This window comes from Squalius cephalus (genome assembly GCF_949319135.1).
Source record: "Squalius cephalus genome assembly, chromosome: 5".
NCBI classification, from domain to species: Eukaryota; Metazoa; Chordata; class Actinopteri; order Cypriniformes; family Leuciscidae; genus Squalius; species Squalius cephalus.
This window is the reverse complement of record NC_137126.1, coordinates 8754640-8770610: the sequence shown is the minus strand read 5'-3', so window position 1 is coordinate 8770610 and position 15971 is coordinate 8754640. Positions and strand designations below refer to the sequence as shown.

Genomic DNA, 15971 nt, shown 5'->3' with positions numbered 1-15971 from the left:
TCTTCACTGTAATACAATTAAAAGTGACAAAACTCAACCCTGACTCTTTTGTTAAATTTCAGTTTTATCAATAATAGCCATTATAAAAATATAAGTAAAAGGTCCAAGAAGCAATAAAATAAGAAATAAAGCAAACAATTCAGTCAAACATACAAAGTCAGCAATCTAGTCTAACATTACGGTAAAGTTAAATAGCCTAAATATATACTTTAGTTAGCCCTCAGCCAAAATGATTGGCCAGGGAACAAATTATAGATTCACGAGACCAAACATCGCCCTTTAGGTCTACACAAGACGAATTATATCTCATGTTTAACCACAAACGTCAAACAGTTTAACAGCAGCAAACGTCAGAACGACTGGCCGAGGAAAGGCTGTTCCAGGCGGGGTACATGAGCGCCGAGCGCCCGGTGATCGCCTGGAATGGATCTCACAACCTGGATCAAATTTTCATAAATCATTCATACATTTATAAATAAACCACAGATTTGAACTTTCAACAGCCACATTCTCGCCTAAAAAACTCTTGAAACTACATTTTGTGACACAATATCAGCAGTATCAACTATGTATAAAAAAAATGGCGCTTATGTTGTCATTCCCCTTGTAGCACGCGCAAGTGACGATTCTCTGTCAACCAATCAACGTTCTGCAGTGAGTCTAGCTCCACCCTTTAGGTACCGTACCACTGTGCTAGGTACCCCAACGGAAGGGTACCGAAAAAGTGGTACGGTACAGTTCGGCATTTTGGTACCATTCACAACTTTTGACAGGGGAAACGCAAATAATTGCGTACTGTACCGTACCGTACCGCTCAGTGGAAACGAGCCATTAGTCAGTTCAGACAGTCCATCAAAAGACCTGTAAGGTGGATCAAGCCACTGCCAAGTTAAGGCTTATGCTGACTGATCGTGGATCTGCAGTGTTGCGAGTGAGTTGAGAGAGGAGACGGTCTGAGTCAGCTTTCTCCACTCCTCGCCGCTCATCTCTGTGCTGTGCTTGTGTATTCTGCTGAATTTATAGTTCTTCTCACACCCAGAAGGTCTATTAGAGAATAGCTGCTCAAAGCCATATTGTGACTTTTATGGCTTTTGAGAAGCTTTTGCCAAACATGCATCTGACATATGTTTTTACCCTCATAAATTGCTGCTGTTTTGGTTTGAGACGTCAGTGAGACGACATGGTAAAGTAAATATTGCACATCTGGAACGTTCCCTCAGGAATGTTTGTGTTATCACCTTATCCACAATTGAACGCACTGTGGCTCATCTGCCACGTCAGTTGCACAAACACAGACTCGCTCACTGGCGGGAGAATGTGATGTGTCTGTCTGGATATATTCTCTTCCGGATGCTCTCCTTTCTAATGCCAAACCGCAGATGTCTCAGGAGCAGAATGTCTCGCAGTGCTCAAAACACCACTTGATGAACCTGTGAAAACATTAACAGCTCTACTTAATTTATTGCCACATGATCTGTGTGTTTTAGAAGAATGGTGAGGTCCCACAAACTTGACAGCTGAAAAAAAAAAAGGAATTTTGCTTTTCACATGAATAAATGCTGATGTGGACAATTTTTTGGGGCTCTCATGTAGGCATCGATTCAATCCTAAGAAATTTTATTGTTCTGTTCTGACTAAAATGTAAAGCAACCAACCATAGTTAATTTTGTTTTATGTGCCATTTAGGGGTGGATTAATTTGAAATCTGTCAAACAATAATCAATGGAGTGTGGGAGGGAAACACTCAAATAATGGTATAGCCCAGTAGTCTCCGCAAACAGTTATAGAAACAGCACCTTGGAAAATGGCTAAAAACGTGCAAAGAACTTTTGTTTCCAGGTGAAATCATACCAACTGACTTCCAGTGGTCTGTAGAGGCCAGCCAATCATATTGGAACTGCTGAATGTCGTTCTACACTTGCAATTCTAGTCTGCAATATGCATCAGACAGTCAGTGAACAGATTGTGGGTGGAACATGGGACACTCTGTCTGAGCAGAGACTAGGGTTTACGCAAACTGACTGCTTTGGCTTTTCATTTCATTTAAGTAGAGACAGATTAAAACGTAAGAGTAGACACAACTGTAGGGCACACGTGTAAGCATGTGTTTATGCATTTATGGTCCACTCTTTGCATATCTCTTCCATCACTCTCTCTGGGAATGGATAAAATGCCTCAGACCCTCAAGAAAAGCTGTTTATATCTTTGGCTGGGAGGTATGATTGTAGATGTGTTTATTATAATAATAAAAATAATAATAATAATAATAATCATTTGTTACATTTATATAGCGCTTTTCTGGGTACTCAAACTGCTTTACATGGAAGGGAGAATCTCCTCAACCACCACCAATGTGCAGCATCCACCTGGATGATGCGACGGCAGCCATACTGCGCCAGAATGCCCACAACACACCAGCTTACTGGTGGAGAGGAGACAGAGTGATAGAGCCAATCAGTATATGGGGATGATTAGGAGGCCATGTTGGATAGAGGCCAATGGGCAATATTTAATCAGGATGCCGGGGTTATACCCCTACTCTTTTTCGAAGGACAACCTGGGATTTTTAATGACCACAGAGAGTCAGGACCTCGGTTTAATGTGTCATCCGAAGGACGGTGCTTTTTGACAGTATAGTGTCCCCATCACTTTATTGGGGCGTTTATCTGTTGCTATTCATTTTGGCTCTAGGATTTTGAATTTGGATGGATGGATGGTTTGCTGCTTTCTCATGTTCTGTTTTGCTGTGTCATATGCCTAAGCATCACTGGAAAATCTTTTGGTAGACTGGTTGATAAGGAACAGTAAAATAAAATCCTTTGAAGAAACGTGCCTCAAGGTTCCGTACTAGGCCCATTTGAATTCTTCTTTATGATGATGATTTTAGGTCAAGATGTAAAGTTACATGTTACTAAAATGTGAAATTTACCTGTAATGTATGATCTACAGAAATACAAGACAGCTGCACAAAGCAAATGTATTTCTAATGCATTCATAACATTGTTTTGTGGAGGGTTTATTTAATGGTTAAAATACATCATATTAGTCATTCTTTAAAATGAAAAATCTGTAATTTTTTTTAGTTAACAGCATTACATTAAAGTGATTAAAGCCAGTATATATTGTTGTTATTTGTGGGCCAGTGCATTGTTTGGCCAGAATAGTTTATTAATGGATTGCAAATACTGCAATATCAAAATTTAACTGGATCTATTACTTGGGTGAAACAGGTTAATCTCACATAAACTCTTAGTAAATATCCCAGTCATGTCTAATAATGACCGAAATTAGTGAAATAATTTTACAGAAACAATGTGTTTTTTGTTTGTTAGTTCTGGGGTTGATTATGGAGAGCATTTGTAAATCTCAGATTGTGACTAGGAAACTTTGAGGCTTTGAGAGTCTAATTCCGTTTATGTTCCTGTATGTCATGTTATGCATAATTTAGGAATAAAGCTATGAATGTGACCTGCTTGGAACCAGAGCCTTTTCTTGGAACCGTGTCTTTCAGTGTAGTCGCTTTGATTGCGTGTGTACACGTTTATGAGAGAGAGAAATTATTTTACAGTAATGTGAGTGAATGCTTCTGGAGCACACAAAATGTGTGACATACACTTCCTTGTAACTGAAGCATACAATATGCTTTCTTATGTGTAGTGGTGCCATCACTAATGAATAGGCTGTGACCTCCTTTTTTCCCCAGTCCTGGGTTGATGAATGTAGGCCAGTTCAACCAGCACAACAGTCATTCCCAGTTACATCTCAGCACCAGCTGGCAGAGTTTACTACTCTACACTGCTGACATGCAGTGAGACTACTTCTATCTACTTTCCTAGACTTTAAGTTTTGTTGACAGGCAGACATTTAGCTGTGGTAGACAATTATTTGTACATTTTAAGAGTTACATGCCAACTCATATTCCCGACCTCCTAAGGGTTCCAAAATATAGGCCTACCCTTTTCTATTTTCAAACTTCACATTATATGATTATATGTATGTGTGTTTTTGTGTGTGGGTATGTATATCTGTGTGTATATATGTAGTTATATATAATTAATGTATATTAAATATAAATAAATATAATTAAATTAACCTTTCTAATCTATTAGAATACACTGACTGATCAATATTCCATATATGTACTTTTTTTTGTTGTTGTTGTCTTTTTCTGTTGAGCGTTTCAAGAGACCGAATTTCCAAACCTGTTTTGTTAAACTAAATAACTGTAATCACTTTAAACCATGTGTCAGTGTTGCCATTTTCCACTGAATCTCCTTTGCTCTCTTCTCAGGTTGGCGGCACTAAAACAGGAGTAGTGCGTTATGTGGGGGAGACTGACTTTGCCAAGGGCGAGTGGTGTGGAGTGGAGCTGGACGAGCCATTAGGGAAAAACGATGGAGCTGTAGCAGGAACCAGGTACATCATTTGTCTTCCAGTAACATGTCCTGTCTTTAGCAGCACTCTCAATGGCCTTCCAACACTAATAGGTCTCATTGTTTCATGCCCTTTTAAAATAGGTTTGTAGACTATTTAGTATGTTAATATATCTTGGTTGTAGTGCGACCTACAACATGAAATCAAAATGGACCTGATTTATTTTCTTAATACATCCCAGTATTATTCAGCAATTTATATATACACATTATTCCTAAGGAATTATTATTTTTATTTTTTTGTCTTTAGAATCTTTAGTGCTGTCAATCCATAAAAAAATGCCTAACATTAAAGTTTTTAATATATTTTTATATTGTAATAATTTCACAGTTAATCTCCAAATTAATGTAAAAACAACATCAACACATAATTTTTTGGTCTGGTTCTCAAAAGGAGCACCTAGAGAGGCTGCTTGGTACTCACACTACAGCGGCACACTTATCCTACAAGCTGCCTAAATGGAAAATAACAGTATTTGGTTACTGTAGAGATTAATTATTGGTTCATCTTTGTTAAAGCTGTATTTTTTTTATCAACGCTAAGACACAGACAACAGCAGAAATATTATGCTGCTGTCACTTTAAGACCGAATGCACTGTCCAAATATACTGACACACATCCGGTTTCTTTCTCAAATGTTCACTTATGACATAACCGAGAGAATACTTGCCGAGACGGGTATTTTGATACCATTTTGTGTACGTGTCCGTTTAAGTGCAAGTATACGCGAAAGAAGAATCAATTTGGTGTTCGAGCGCTGTCTGAAACGTGCCTCTCTCTCTCTCTCTCTCTCTCTCTCTCTCTCTCTCTCTCTCTCTCTCTCTCTCTCTCTCTCTCTCTCTCTCTCTCTCTCTCTCTCTCTCTCTCTCTCTCTCTCTCTGATGAGATTTCAAAATTGCTAATTTAGCTCATTTTAAACAAATGCAGGAAGAGACATTTGTTTGGTGGCCTTGTTCAAATCCTTAGTGGAAGCACGAGTGGTTATAGAATATACATATTACAAGCATGTTAATAATGTTCTTTTCTTTAAATGGAGATGGTGTGTTAAGGAAGCACTGGTTACAGTGAATGAGTATGGGGGGTTGGGTTTTAATTGGTAATGAACTTTTTTTAATGGGTGATTTATAATTGAAAGTGTTAAGAACATGGAATATATATGTTTATTTATTTATTTTAAAAAATGTGTGTTTAATGTGAATGTGAAGGAATAATGTGTTTCTACATTTTTATGTAGAATAAAGTTGTAAAGTCTCTCTCTATCTCTATCTCTATCTCTCTCTCTCTCTCTCTCTCTCTCTCTCTCTCTCTCTCTCTCTCTCTCTCTCTCTCTCTCTCTCTCTCTATCTCTATCTCTCTCTCTCTTTGTAAATTGGCAAAACAAAACACATTAACCGTAACCATAAACACGGTTAAACTTAACAGTTAATCAGCGAATCACATGCATGCCGAACCGTGGGGCCTGGTCCATATGGATCACGAATCAACTGCAATACGTTGCACCCCTAATAATTAATGAACACACCTATCATCATGGTTGCTATCTTACCAGAGATTGAGAAAAATCCTACTCCAGTAAGTAAACCTGTCCCTGTCCCCCAAAATGGCAAAAATGTTGGCACTCAAAAATGTTTCCCTCCATGTTTTCTGCTGCACATCGTTCGTTTTTACCACTCATGCGCACCAGTTATGTGCACCCCTGAACATAAAGACAGTATATTATCTAAGTATTTGATCTAACAGGTTGGAAACATACAGAAATGTAATAAAGTTATAAAACACTTAAAGGTTGTCTAAGCGATCCCGGGAGACGTTTCTTCTTGTTGACATTTGAATTGTTGTCAAGCAAAACGGAGGCTGGCTAGACCCTCCCTCCTCCTCATCCCGTCTCCTCCCTCCTCCCCTCCCTTCCGGCATAAAGGAAAGTCAAAATAGTCACTACAAAGTTAAGTTTTACTGATACTTCATTCAATGTGTAATGTCGCCAAGTTAGATAAATGCTTTTATATATTGCAGAACAGAATGCAGAAAAAGAGAAAAATTATCTTAAAATCGTTTTGCCACCTGAGGTTATAAATAGCTCCCATACAAGGACGCAATGATAGCAAGATAACGTTAGCTTCGCGTTTCCCAGTGAGCATAAACAACGGCGGCGTTGTAAACCAATTTAGTCAAAGTTGTCAATAGCCTATAAATGAACATTCAAATTCACGACAAACCGTGGGTGAAAACAACCCTTAACTTACACAAATTGTCGCCCTACTGTGAATTTGCTTGATCATTTACAATAGAGATTGATCGCTGCTAGAAACATACATGTTGTATTCACCAAAGTTAACGCTGACAGCATAAATCTAGCTAATTACATCCTTGTGTTGGTTTGGCGAACATGACCGTCAGTTTAGAAAGAAAAGTGGATTTACCTGTTCTGCAAAAACAGAGCAACTGAATGTCGGATAGTAGCTAATCCCTTCTGCCGGCGGAGGTCTCGCCACATTTCAAAGGTTTTTCCGATGTAAATTCGGGACTTCGCGCGTTCCTTATCCTTGTCCCTCTTGCAAGTTGTTCTGTTCATCGGAACGTCGTCTCTTTGGTCGTGTGTCAGCCATAATTCAAACTTCCCTCTTCATCTCTCTCCTCCACACACCCACCTCATGTGCACGCGCACTAACCCCGCAAACGCGCAAACCCCACCCTCCAACACTTCTTGTCGGTGATTGGCTGGAGCTCTGTTTGTTATGTTTCGTGGTGCGGGTGAGCACAGTTTGTTTTTGTTGCCGTTTGTGGAGCCTGTGGTTTCTACAGAGACCGCGTTTTTTTACAGTGTGTTCAGGGGACAGGCAGCTAGCGGATAGTGAGGAGATGTTTGCTGTATGTGACAAAAAATGTTTTGGCCTCACATCGCTTAGACAACCTTTAAGTTTTCACTGCATAAATTTAAATATAGATTTATTCTTATTAAAGCTACAAAAGTTAGTCAAGAGCAGTGATTGATTTTCTCTTTGTCTTTTTGTTGTTTGATTTGCACTAATGACACATCACAGCAGCAGGTTTATTAGGCTGCTGTCACTTTAAGATCTGACACATATTCCATGAACTCACATCTCTTTATGGTCATCTAAGACTTTATTTAACTCATTTAAGACTGTGCTTACAAGGATACTCGACAAAGCTTGCATTTTGTCATCATTTTGTGTTTTTGTCCGTTCAAGCGTGAAAGACAACTCAATGCAGCCGTGCGCTGTCTGAAGTGGCTTTCTGTGCGCATGAGTCCTGTGTGTGTCTGTCACACAGACAGGAGATGCACAGACCGCACGCCAGTACAGATTTAAGTTATTTTTTGTGTCTTATCACGCTTGAATGGTTTAATGGCAGTTGAATGAATGATAGCGTGATCATATACTATAGAATAAACTGATGTTGTGATAATTGCGCTAAATATTTTTAACGTGTTAAATTGAAAAAAAATATTGCATGCCTTTACGTGTTAATTTTGATAGCCCAAATATCTTTCAACATCTAGTAATTTGCTCTGCATTCTGTTCACAATCCAAACAATTCCTGATGGACAAACTCCCATCCTAAATTGTTTTTTAGGGAAATAATTACTGAAGAACAAGTGCAGTTTCATGTTGACTTTAGGATTAGAATACAGGCCAGGTGATCTGTACATGTAATGATTCACATGCTGAGCCAAGGTTAAACCTCAGCTGTCTTTTCACTGAAGAACAGGGATGGTTGAGTGCCAGACAGGAATAAACAGCTTCATGGATACTCTTTAACTGTTGACATTTGGCCCAAGGCTGGATTTAGTAGATTATGTAGTTTGTTTTTATAAATGATGGCTTGTTTGGGGTTAGTAGATTTTTATGCCTTGAAAGAAGTCTCTTTTACTCACAAAGTTTGCATTTATTTGATTATACAGTAAAATCAGTAATATTGTGAAATATTATTACAATTTAAGAGAACTGTTTTTTTTTTTTATTGGAATATCCAGTATTTTAAAATGCAATGTGAATATTCCTGTGATGGTAAAGCTGAATTTTCATCATCATTACTCTTCAGTCTTCAGTGACACATGATCCTTCAGAAATCATTCTAATATGCTGATTTGATGCTCAAGAAACATTTCTTATTATTATCACGTTTAAAAACAGCTGTACTGCTTAATATTTTTGTGGGAACCCTGATACATTTTTCTTTTTCAAAATTCTTTGATGAATTGAAAGTTTTTTTGAAATCTAAATCTTTTGTAACTGTATAAATGTCTTTATTGTCACTTGTGATCAATTGTCCTTGCTGCATTGAAGTATTAAAATCAGTGTTATCTTTTTTTTTAAATGTCTGTCCTTTTTTTTTTTTTTTCCTTTTGAGTTATTTATTTGTACATCAGTTTTTGTACGTCAAGTTAAGCTGAATGAATGTTGCTTTGGAAAATAGCTAAAAATAAAATAAGTTTACGTTTATTTTTATATTTTATTCCAGTTAATGTTTATTTTATTTCAAGTAACAACAGTGTTTTTTATGATTTTAGTTTTAGTTAACTATAATAACTAGGGATGCACCGAAATTAAGATTCTACACCGAAACCGAAAATTCTTTTTAAAAATGATTTATTTATTATTTTAAATTGGCTTTTTTATATATAATTGTATTCATATTATACTTTTTAATATAATTCAATCATTTTAAAGATTTAAAGACTACATTTAAAAAATAGATGAGGTTCTTCCGCGTTTCTCCCTCGTTCTTAGGAGTTTGTTGCCATATAAGGTTATATTTTTCAACTGTTCAACTTGTGGGGGGGTTTTCTCCGTGGTCATATTTTAATATTCATGTGCCAGTATAATGAATGTGTTGCAGGTCTGTGTTTTATTGGTTGTTGTTTCCCCTTTTCCCACCTTCTACTCTCCCACTTTTCCACAGCTTTACACGTCCATTTCTTGAGACTTTTTCAACTCGGAGGTGTGAACGACCAGGCTAAAGCATGACACTTTAATGTTCTAATGTTCTAATGTTCTATATGTTACCCTTGAATATATTGCATTTCCTCCCTCACATCCATATTCTCTGATTTTCCTTAGATATTTTCAGTGCCCACCCAAGTTTGGCCTCTTTGCTCCGATCCACAAGGTGATTCGGATTGGCTTCCCATCCACCAGTCCAGCTAAAGCTAAGAAGAGCAAGCGTATGGCCATGGGTGTGTCGTCTCTGGCCCACAGCCCCTCCAGCTCGTCCATCAGCTCTGTCAGCTCTGTGGCCTCCAGCGTGGGGGGCCGACCCAGCCGCACTGGCCTGGTAAGACACTTTAAAACGCCAAGAAGAAAGTGCCAGTGCAAATCACAAATGTCTTATGCTGACATTTTGCAGCGTTGCTTCCTGATGCCACTGTCATAATGTCACAATCACTTTATTTTTGTCCTGGGGTAATATAATGCATTTTTTTCTTGATAAGAACCTCTGGTGCTCTTCGCATGTCGGTCAAAAAAGACCGAAATTTATTTTTTCATTTCAATGAAATTAATGTACTATATTTTAATTTAGTTTTTTATTTAATATTTTTAAATATAATTTTTAATCCATTTATTCTCTTTTTGAGCATAAAATTTTTGAGCTTTTTGAAAATTTGAAAATTCAATTTCCAACTTAAACTGTCGTAAATCTTGAATGCTTTAGAGCACAGACTTAAAGCTGCAGTCCGCAGTTTTTCCTCTTTGTCGCCATCTCTGTTCGAAATCTGCAATTGCAGTTATTCGCGGAATTATCAACTTTGCGTGCGTTGTGCCTCGGCACGGCACAGCGCGGATGAAACCAATGTTTTGAGGAGATTGTGCGGCTGTCAGTCGCCGTGACGGTGTGGATACTGTCATTCGCAATCACAGATTCTACTTTTTGGAAGTATGACCAACATAAGAATTTTCACAGGAAAATGTCATCTGAACAAGTAACATCCACTTTTGTTCTGACCAACTAAGGGGAAAAAAGCATTGCAGTAAATCGCGCCGATTAAATCTAACGATCGCTTATCATATCACGTAGGGGTGTAACGGTACGTGTATTCGTACCGAACCGTTTCGGTACAGGGCTTTCGGTTCGGTGCACGTGTGTACCGAATGACTGAATGCAATATTTTGTGTGCGGAACATACAGTGCCCTCCACAATTATTGAACCCCCTGGTAAATATGATCAAAATTGGCTGTAAAAAATAAATCTGCATCGATTATCCTTGTGATCTTTCATTCAAAAAATGTGCAAAATCCTAACCTTTCATTGAAGTAAAAGAATTGAAAGTGGGGGGAAATCACATTATGAAATAAATGTTTTTCTCCAAAACACGTTGGCCACAATTATTGAAACCCTTTTATTAAATACTTTTTGCAATCTCCTTTTGCCAAGATAACAGCTCTGAGTCTTCTCCTATAATGCCTGATGAGTTTGGAGAACACCTGACAAGAGATCAGAGACCATTCCTCCACACAGAATCTCTCCAGATCCTTCAGATTCCCAGATCCATGTTGGCTCTTCTTCTCTTCAGTTCACTCCACTCATCAGGTCAGGGGACTGAGACGGTCATGGCAGAAGCTTCATTTTGTGCTCTACAACAAATTTTTGTGTTGATTTTGATGTTTGTTTTGGATCGTTGTCCTGATGGAAGATCCAACCACGGCCCATTATAAGATTTCTAGCAGAAGGCGTCAGGTTTTGATTTTTTATCTGTTGATATTTGATAGAATCCACAATGCCATGAATCTGAACAAGAAGTCCAGGACCTCCAGCAGAAAAATATGCCCACAACATTAAAGATCCAATGGTATATTAAATTGTACACATGGGGTACTTTTTATCCTTGTGTTCACCAAACCCATCTAGTGTGTTTGCTGCCAAAAAGCTCTGTTTTAGTCTCATCTGACCACAGAACCCTGTGTTGTTTGAAGATCCAGTCGTGTCTGACAATTAAATTTGCTGGAATTTGTTTTTGGATGAGCGAGGAGTTTTTTTTTTTAAACCCTCCCAAACAACATGTGGGGATGTAGGGGTTGTTTGATAATTTTTTTTTTAGGCTTTCTGACCCTAAGACTCAACTAATCTCTGCAATTCTCCATCTGTGATCCTTGGAGAGTCTTTGGCCACTCAAACTTTCATACTCGCCGTGCATTAAGACAGTATAGACACACGTCCTTTTCCTGGCAGATTCATAACATCTTTAGTTGGTTATAACTTCTTAATTATTGCCCTGATGGTCAAAATGGGGATTTTCAATTCTTTAGCTATTGTCTTACAGCCACTTTCTAGTTTGTGATGCTCAACAATCTTTTGCTACGCATCAGAACTGTATTCTGTGGTTTTACTCATTGTGATGGATGATTAAGGGGATTTGGCCTTTGTGTTTCCTCATATTTAAACTTCTGTGAAACACGAAGTCATAGCTGGACAATTTCATGTTCCTAGTCACCCTGGTGTACTAAAAAAGGTAAATATTAATGGGAATATACTTCAGAGATATTTTACTCGTAAAAAATTCTAGGGGTTTCAATAATTGTGGCCAACATGTTTTGGAGAAAAACATTTATTTCATAATGTGATTTCCCCCCACTTTCAATTCTTTTACTTCAATGAAAGGTTAGAATTTTGCACATTTTTTGAATGAAAGATCACAAGGATAATCGATGCAGATTTATTTTTTACAGCCAATTTTGATCATATTTACCAGGGGGTTCAATAATTGTGGAGGGCACTGTAGGTACATTTTCGTGTTTCCACACGAACATATTAAGTGGCGGAAGTCTCCGCGTTCAGCGCAAATCCCGCCCTGCAGCTGATTCTAATGTTTTTTCCTATTAGACATTCTCTGGTTTTACCGGTTTTACCCGTGTTTTACCCGTCGTCACTGTAACAACGAAATAGACTGCAGGGCGAAAAAAAGCTTTTCCGCTTCGTGTGCGCCGCCGCACTCTCCGTTCCGTGGCGTGCGCGCGCGCGCGCGCGTGTGTGTGTGTGTGTGTGTCGGCCCGCTGCGCTCTCTGCTCAATGTTCGAGTCTGTGTTAGCGCTGCGCGTTCTGCTCTGTCGTTAACGGCCCAAACACTCCAATCATGTACCGATCACGCACTGGAAAAGCAAAGTCCGCTCAAATAAGGTGAAATTTCTCAGTAGTAACTTAGATTGCTGAGCTGGTATAGTCATGCTGGCAACAATGGTAAAATGACCTGCTCTGATCACATGCTCTGGTAATAATAGCTTTGTACTATAGCTTTGGACTATATTTTATTTTGATAATTATTAAAAAAGTGGAAAAAAAATCGTAAATTGATTGTTGATTGATTATTGAAAAATAATAATACATTAATATATTTGTTTAATATTATTTTAATATAGGGCTATTTTCTGTTCCTGCACTGTAATCATAGTTATTTATTTATATTTTTCATTATATTTTATTATGTGATATTGGTTTGAGACTGAGAATATTTTATTTAGTGGAGAACTTTGCAGCAGTATTTTATTTCTTATTCTTTTTTTATTTTATATCTATTTTATTATATTTTATTAAAAAGTGTTTAAAAAAGTGTAAACAACTTGTTAAAAAAAGTTTATAGTAATAAACAACCTGCAGTTTAATGTTTGCATTTCTTTCCCTTACTGTACCCAAAATAAACCGAACCGTGACTTTAAAACCGAGGTACGTACCGAACCGTGATTTTTGTGTACCGTTACATTCAAACCGTGCAAATTATACTTTGTTCTCAAATTGTTAATGTTAACAACATCAGCATTGCGTGAGTACATTTAATGCCCTTCTGATATTTGTCCTTGTTTTCGCATGGGCCGGTTGCAGTCTCTTTTTTTTTCTCCCAAGTCCGAAGTCTTTCGCGTTTTACGACGGGTGAATCTCCAGGTGTCACTGGTGATTGTCGTTTGAACCTTTCTGGATCCGCCATCAAATAGAAAAGTTTAATTATATCAAGTGCTGTGAGAAAAGGCTATAAATCTCCACCTCCAACATCCTCACACGCAAATTCTACTAGTCTAGCCTACTAGTCGAGACTCCTTCTTTATTCCCGCGGAAATCCACCAGAACCACTGGAATTAAAAACATTATTACAAGCTTACCTTTTTGAATCGAGCTACAGCAAGCAGATAGTTTTGAACACTGGCTGGTTATGTACTTGCTCAGAAAATTATTTTGGATAATTTTTAACTCAAAAAAGCTACGGACTGCAGCTTTAAGTTTGATCTCTTTTCAAAGACAACACTTGGCAGATTATTGCTGAAGTGGAAAAAGTGAACTTAAAAGTTACAGAATTTTACGTTTATTGTTATGAAAAATATTCAAAATAATAAACTATTTTAAATGTTTATATGACATTTTTTTTTTTTTTTTAAAACATGTTTTACTCTAAAACTATGAGAAAATCAAAGCCATAAATCTAAACAAATTGTGTTCAAAATTTGAGCCTGATATCTCAAAAAATGAGCAAGATTTTGTTTGGCCGCAGTACCAAAGGTTTCCACTAGATGAAATTCGTCTCCCATTCATTTCCAATGTGCTCATTTTTGACAAATGTGACTATTTTTTTCAGCACCATTTAACCTGTTCAAATCATGTCCATGATTTTTCTTTGTGTTTACATAGCAAGTGCTAAAACCTTTACCAAGTTTCGAACAATAACGATGAAGAAAAAAATTCTAAAAATAACAAATGTAAAATTTTTCAGTCAAAAATGACTGAAGAGCACCCAGAGGTCAACAATTCAATATGAATATCTTTGTTAATAATAATAATAATAATTTATTAGTTTTATTTATATGGCGCCTTTCCAGGGCTCAAGAACGCTTTACATGAACAAGCAACAATAATGGCAATGGACAATGATAACAAACAAAACAACAGTAGGTAGATGAGAGTAAAAGAACAGTAAAGGAGAATTATGTAGATGGGGCAGCAAACAGCAGAATAAAATCAGACACAACGAAATGATACAACTTAAGAATGGTAACATGCAGAAAATAAGTGAGTTTTGAGCATAGTTTTAAATTCAGAAATAGTATTGTTCTGATTTGAATTGAGTTGACGGTTTGCCTTTTTTCCGCGCAGTTGACCGAGACGTCGTCGAGGTACGCACGGAAGATCTCCGGGACCACGGCTCTGCAGGAGGCCCTGAAGGAGAAACAGCAGCACATAGAGCAGCTCCTGGCCGAGAGGGACCTGGAGCGGGCCGAGGTTGCCAAGGCAACCAGCCGTATCTGCGAGGTGGAAAAAGAGCTGGCGGCGCTGAAGGCCGGACATCTGCAGGTGTGACTCACACATATAAACACAACACTTACATGAGCGTTTTCATTTACTACACATCCTCACAAATGCAAACTTATACACTCCATTTAACAGCACATTCATAAGAATTTCTGACGAACAAATGACCTTTTCTCTTATCTCATTCAGTATGCAACGGAGGCAGAGAGCAACCTACAGCAAGTCCGAGCCGTGCTGGCAGGCACTCAGAAAGACAAAATGGAACTGGCCAATCAGCTTGAAGAAGAGAGAAGGTAGAGGTTTTTTGAACCTTACATACATTGTATAGTAGCATCCTGACATTTGCTGTTGTTATCAGCTTAGTGTTATTTTGTCATTGTTCTTCACTTAAAGGAGCACTTAGTGTTTGTTTTTTAATAAAAATGCACAAAAAGGTGCTGAAGAGCAGATGAGAGTGGGGTAAGCTGGGACACTTCTTTCTTAAGATGTCCTCTAGACAGAGAAACAACAGCCATTTCATTATGTCTGTTTCCCTCTGATATTTGAAGAAAGCGTCTGTATCAATGGTTCTAAACCAGGGGCCTCAGCAAACAGCAGGGTGACTTAAAATTATTCAAGTGAAGTATATTATTATTTAATTAAACTTAAAATGTTGCGTAAAGGCAATATTTCCGTTTTTCTTTTAATAACTGTTGTTTCTAATCGCATCCCAGTCTATGCTTTTATAAACAAATATTAAAAACAAGCAGCTTTGTCATAATTGTAGCAGAAATATTGGCACAAATATCTTACCTTGTATTGAGAGGCATTTAAAAAATGCAAAAAGGTTAAAAACAACTAGTTATATTCTCCAAAATAATATAAAAATAGTGTGATCCAGTAGGAATACCTATACTATGTTTCAAATAAATATTTCCTAATGAACAATAACAGAAAAGTAAAAAAAAAAAAAAAAAAGAAAGGCAAGGAAAGGGTGTAATAATCAGAGTGATTATTTCCTGCCCTCACCCTCACAGCTTTTTGGGAAAAATTTTCATCTAATGACTTGGCTAATCATTATTCATGAATTTTGACATGGTTTTATACATTGGTAATAAAGTTTGGTGGAAAGTTTAATTTGACATGCAAAAAAAATTAGGACAAAAAATGCTTATTACTGTTCTCATGTTCTCTTAATTACAGCCTGCAGTATATGATGAGATGTATAAGTGTGCTCCATTTGCTTGATTACCAGGGTGACACAGCTTACCTTACGCTGATACATCATAGCCTACTGTTCACAAAAAAT

At 37.5% G+C, this 15971-nt stretch overlaps 1 protein-coding gene across 5 annotated transcripts in view; it reads left to right on the top strand.

Annotated features, from left to right (window-relative positions):
- clip2 (CAP-GLY domain containing linker protein 2) overlaps positions 1-15971 on the top strand; it is a 52214-nt gene that overhangs the window by 22240 nt on the left and 14003 nt on the right. For all 5 annotated transcript variants that reach the window (XM_079872556.1, XM_079872555.1, XM_079872558.1 and 2 more), the window contains exons 4-7: positions 4292-4416; positions 9516-9729; positions 14528-14725; positions 14873-14976. In XM_079872556.1, coding sequence (XP_079728682.1) covers positions 4292-4416; positions 9516-9729; positions 14528-14725; positions 14873-14976 — 641 coding nt within the window. The remainder of the gene's footprint in view (positions 1-4291; positions 4417-9515; positions 9730-14527; positions 14726-14872; positions 14977-15971) is intronic.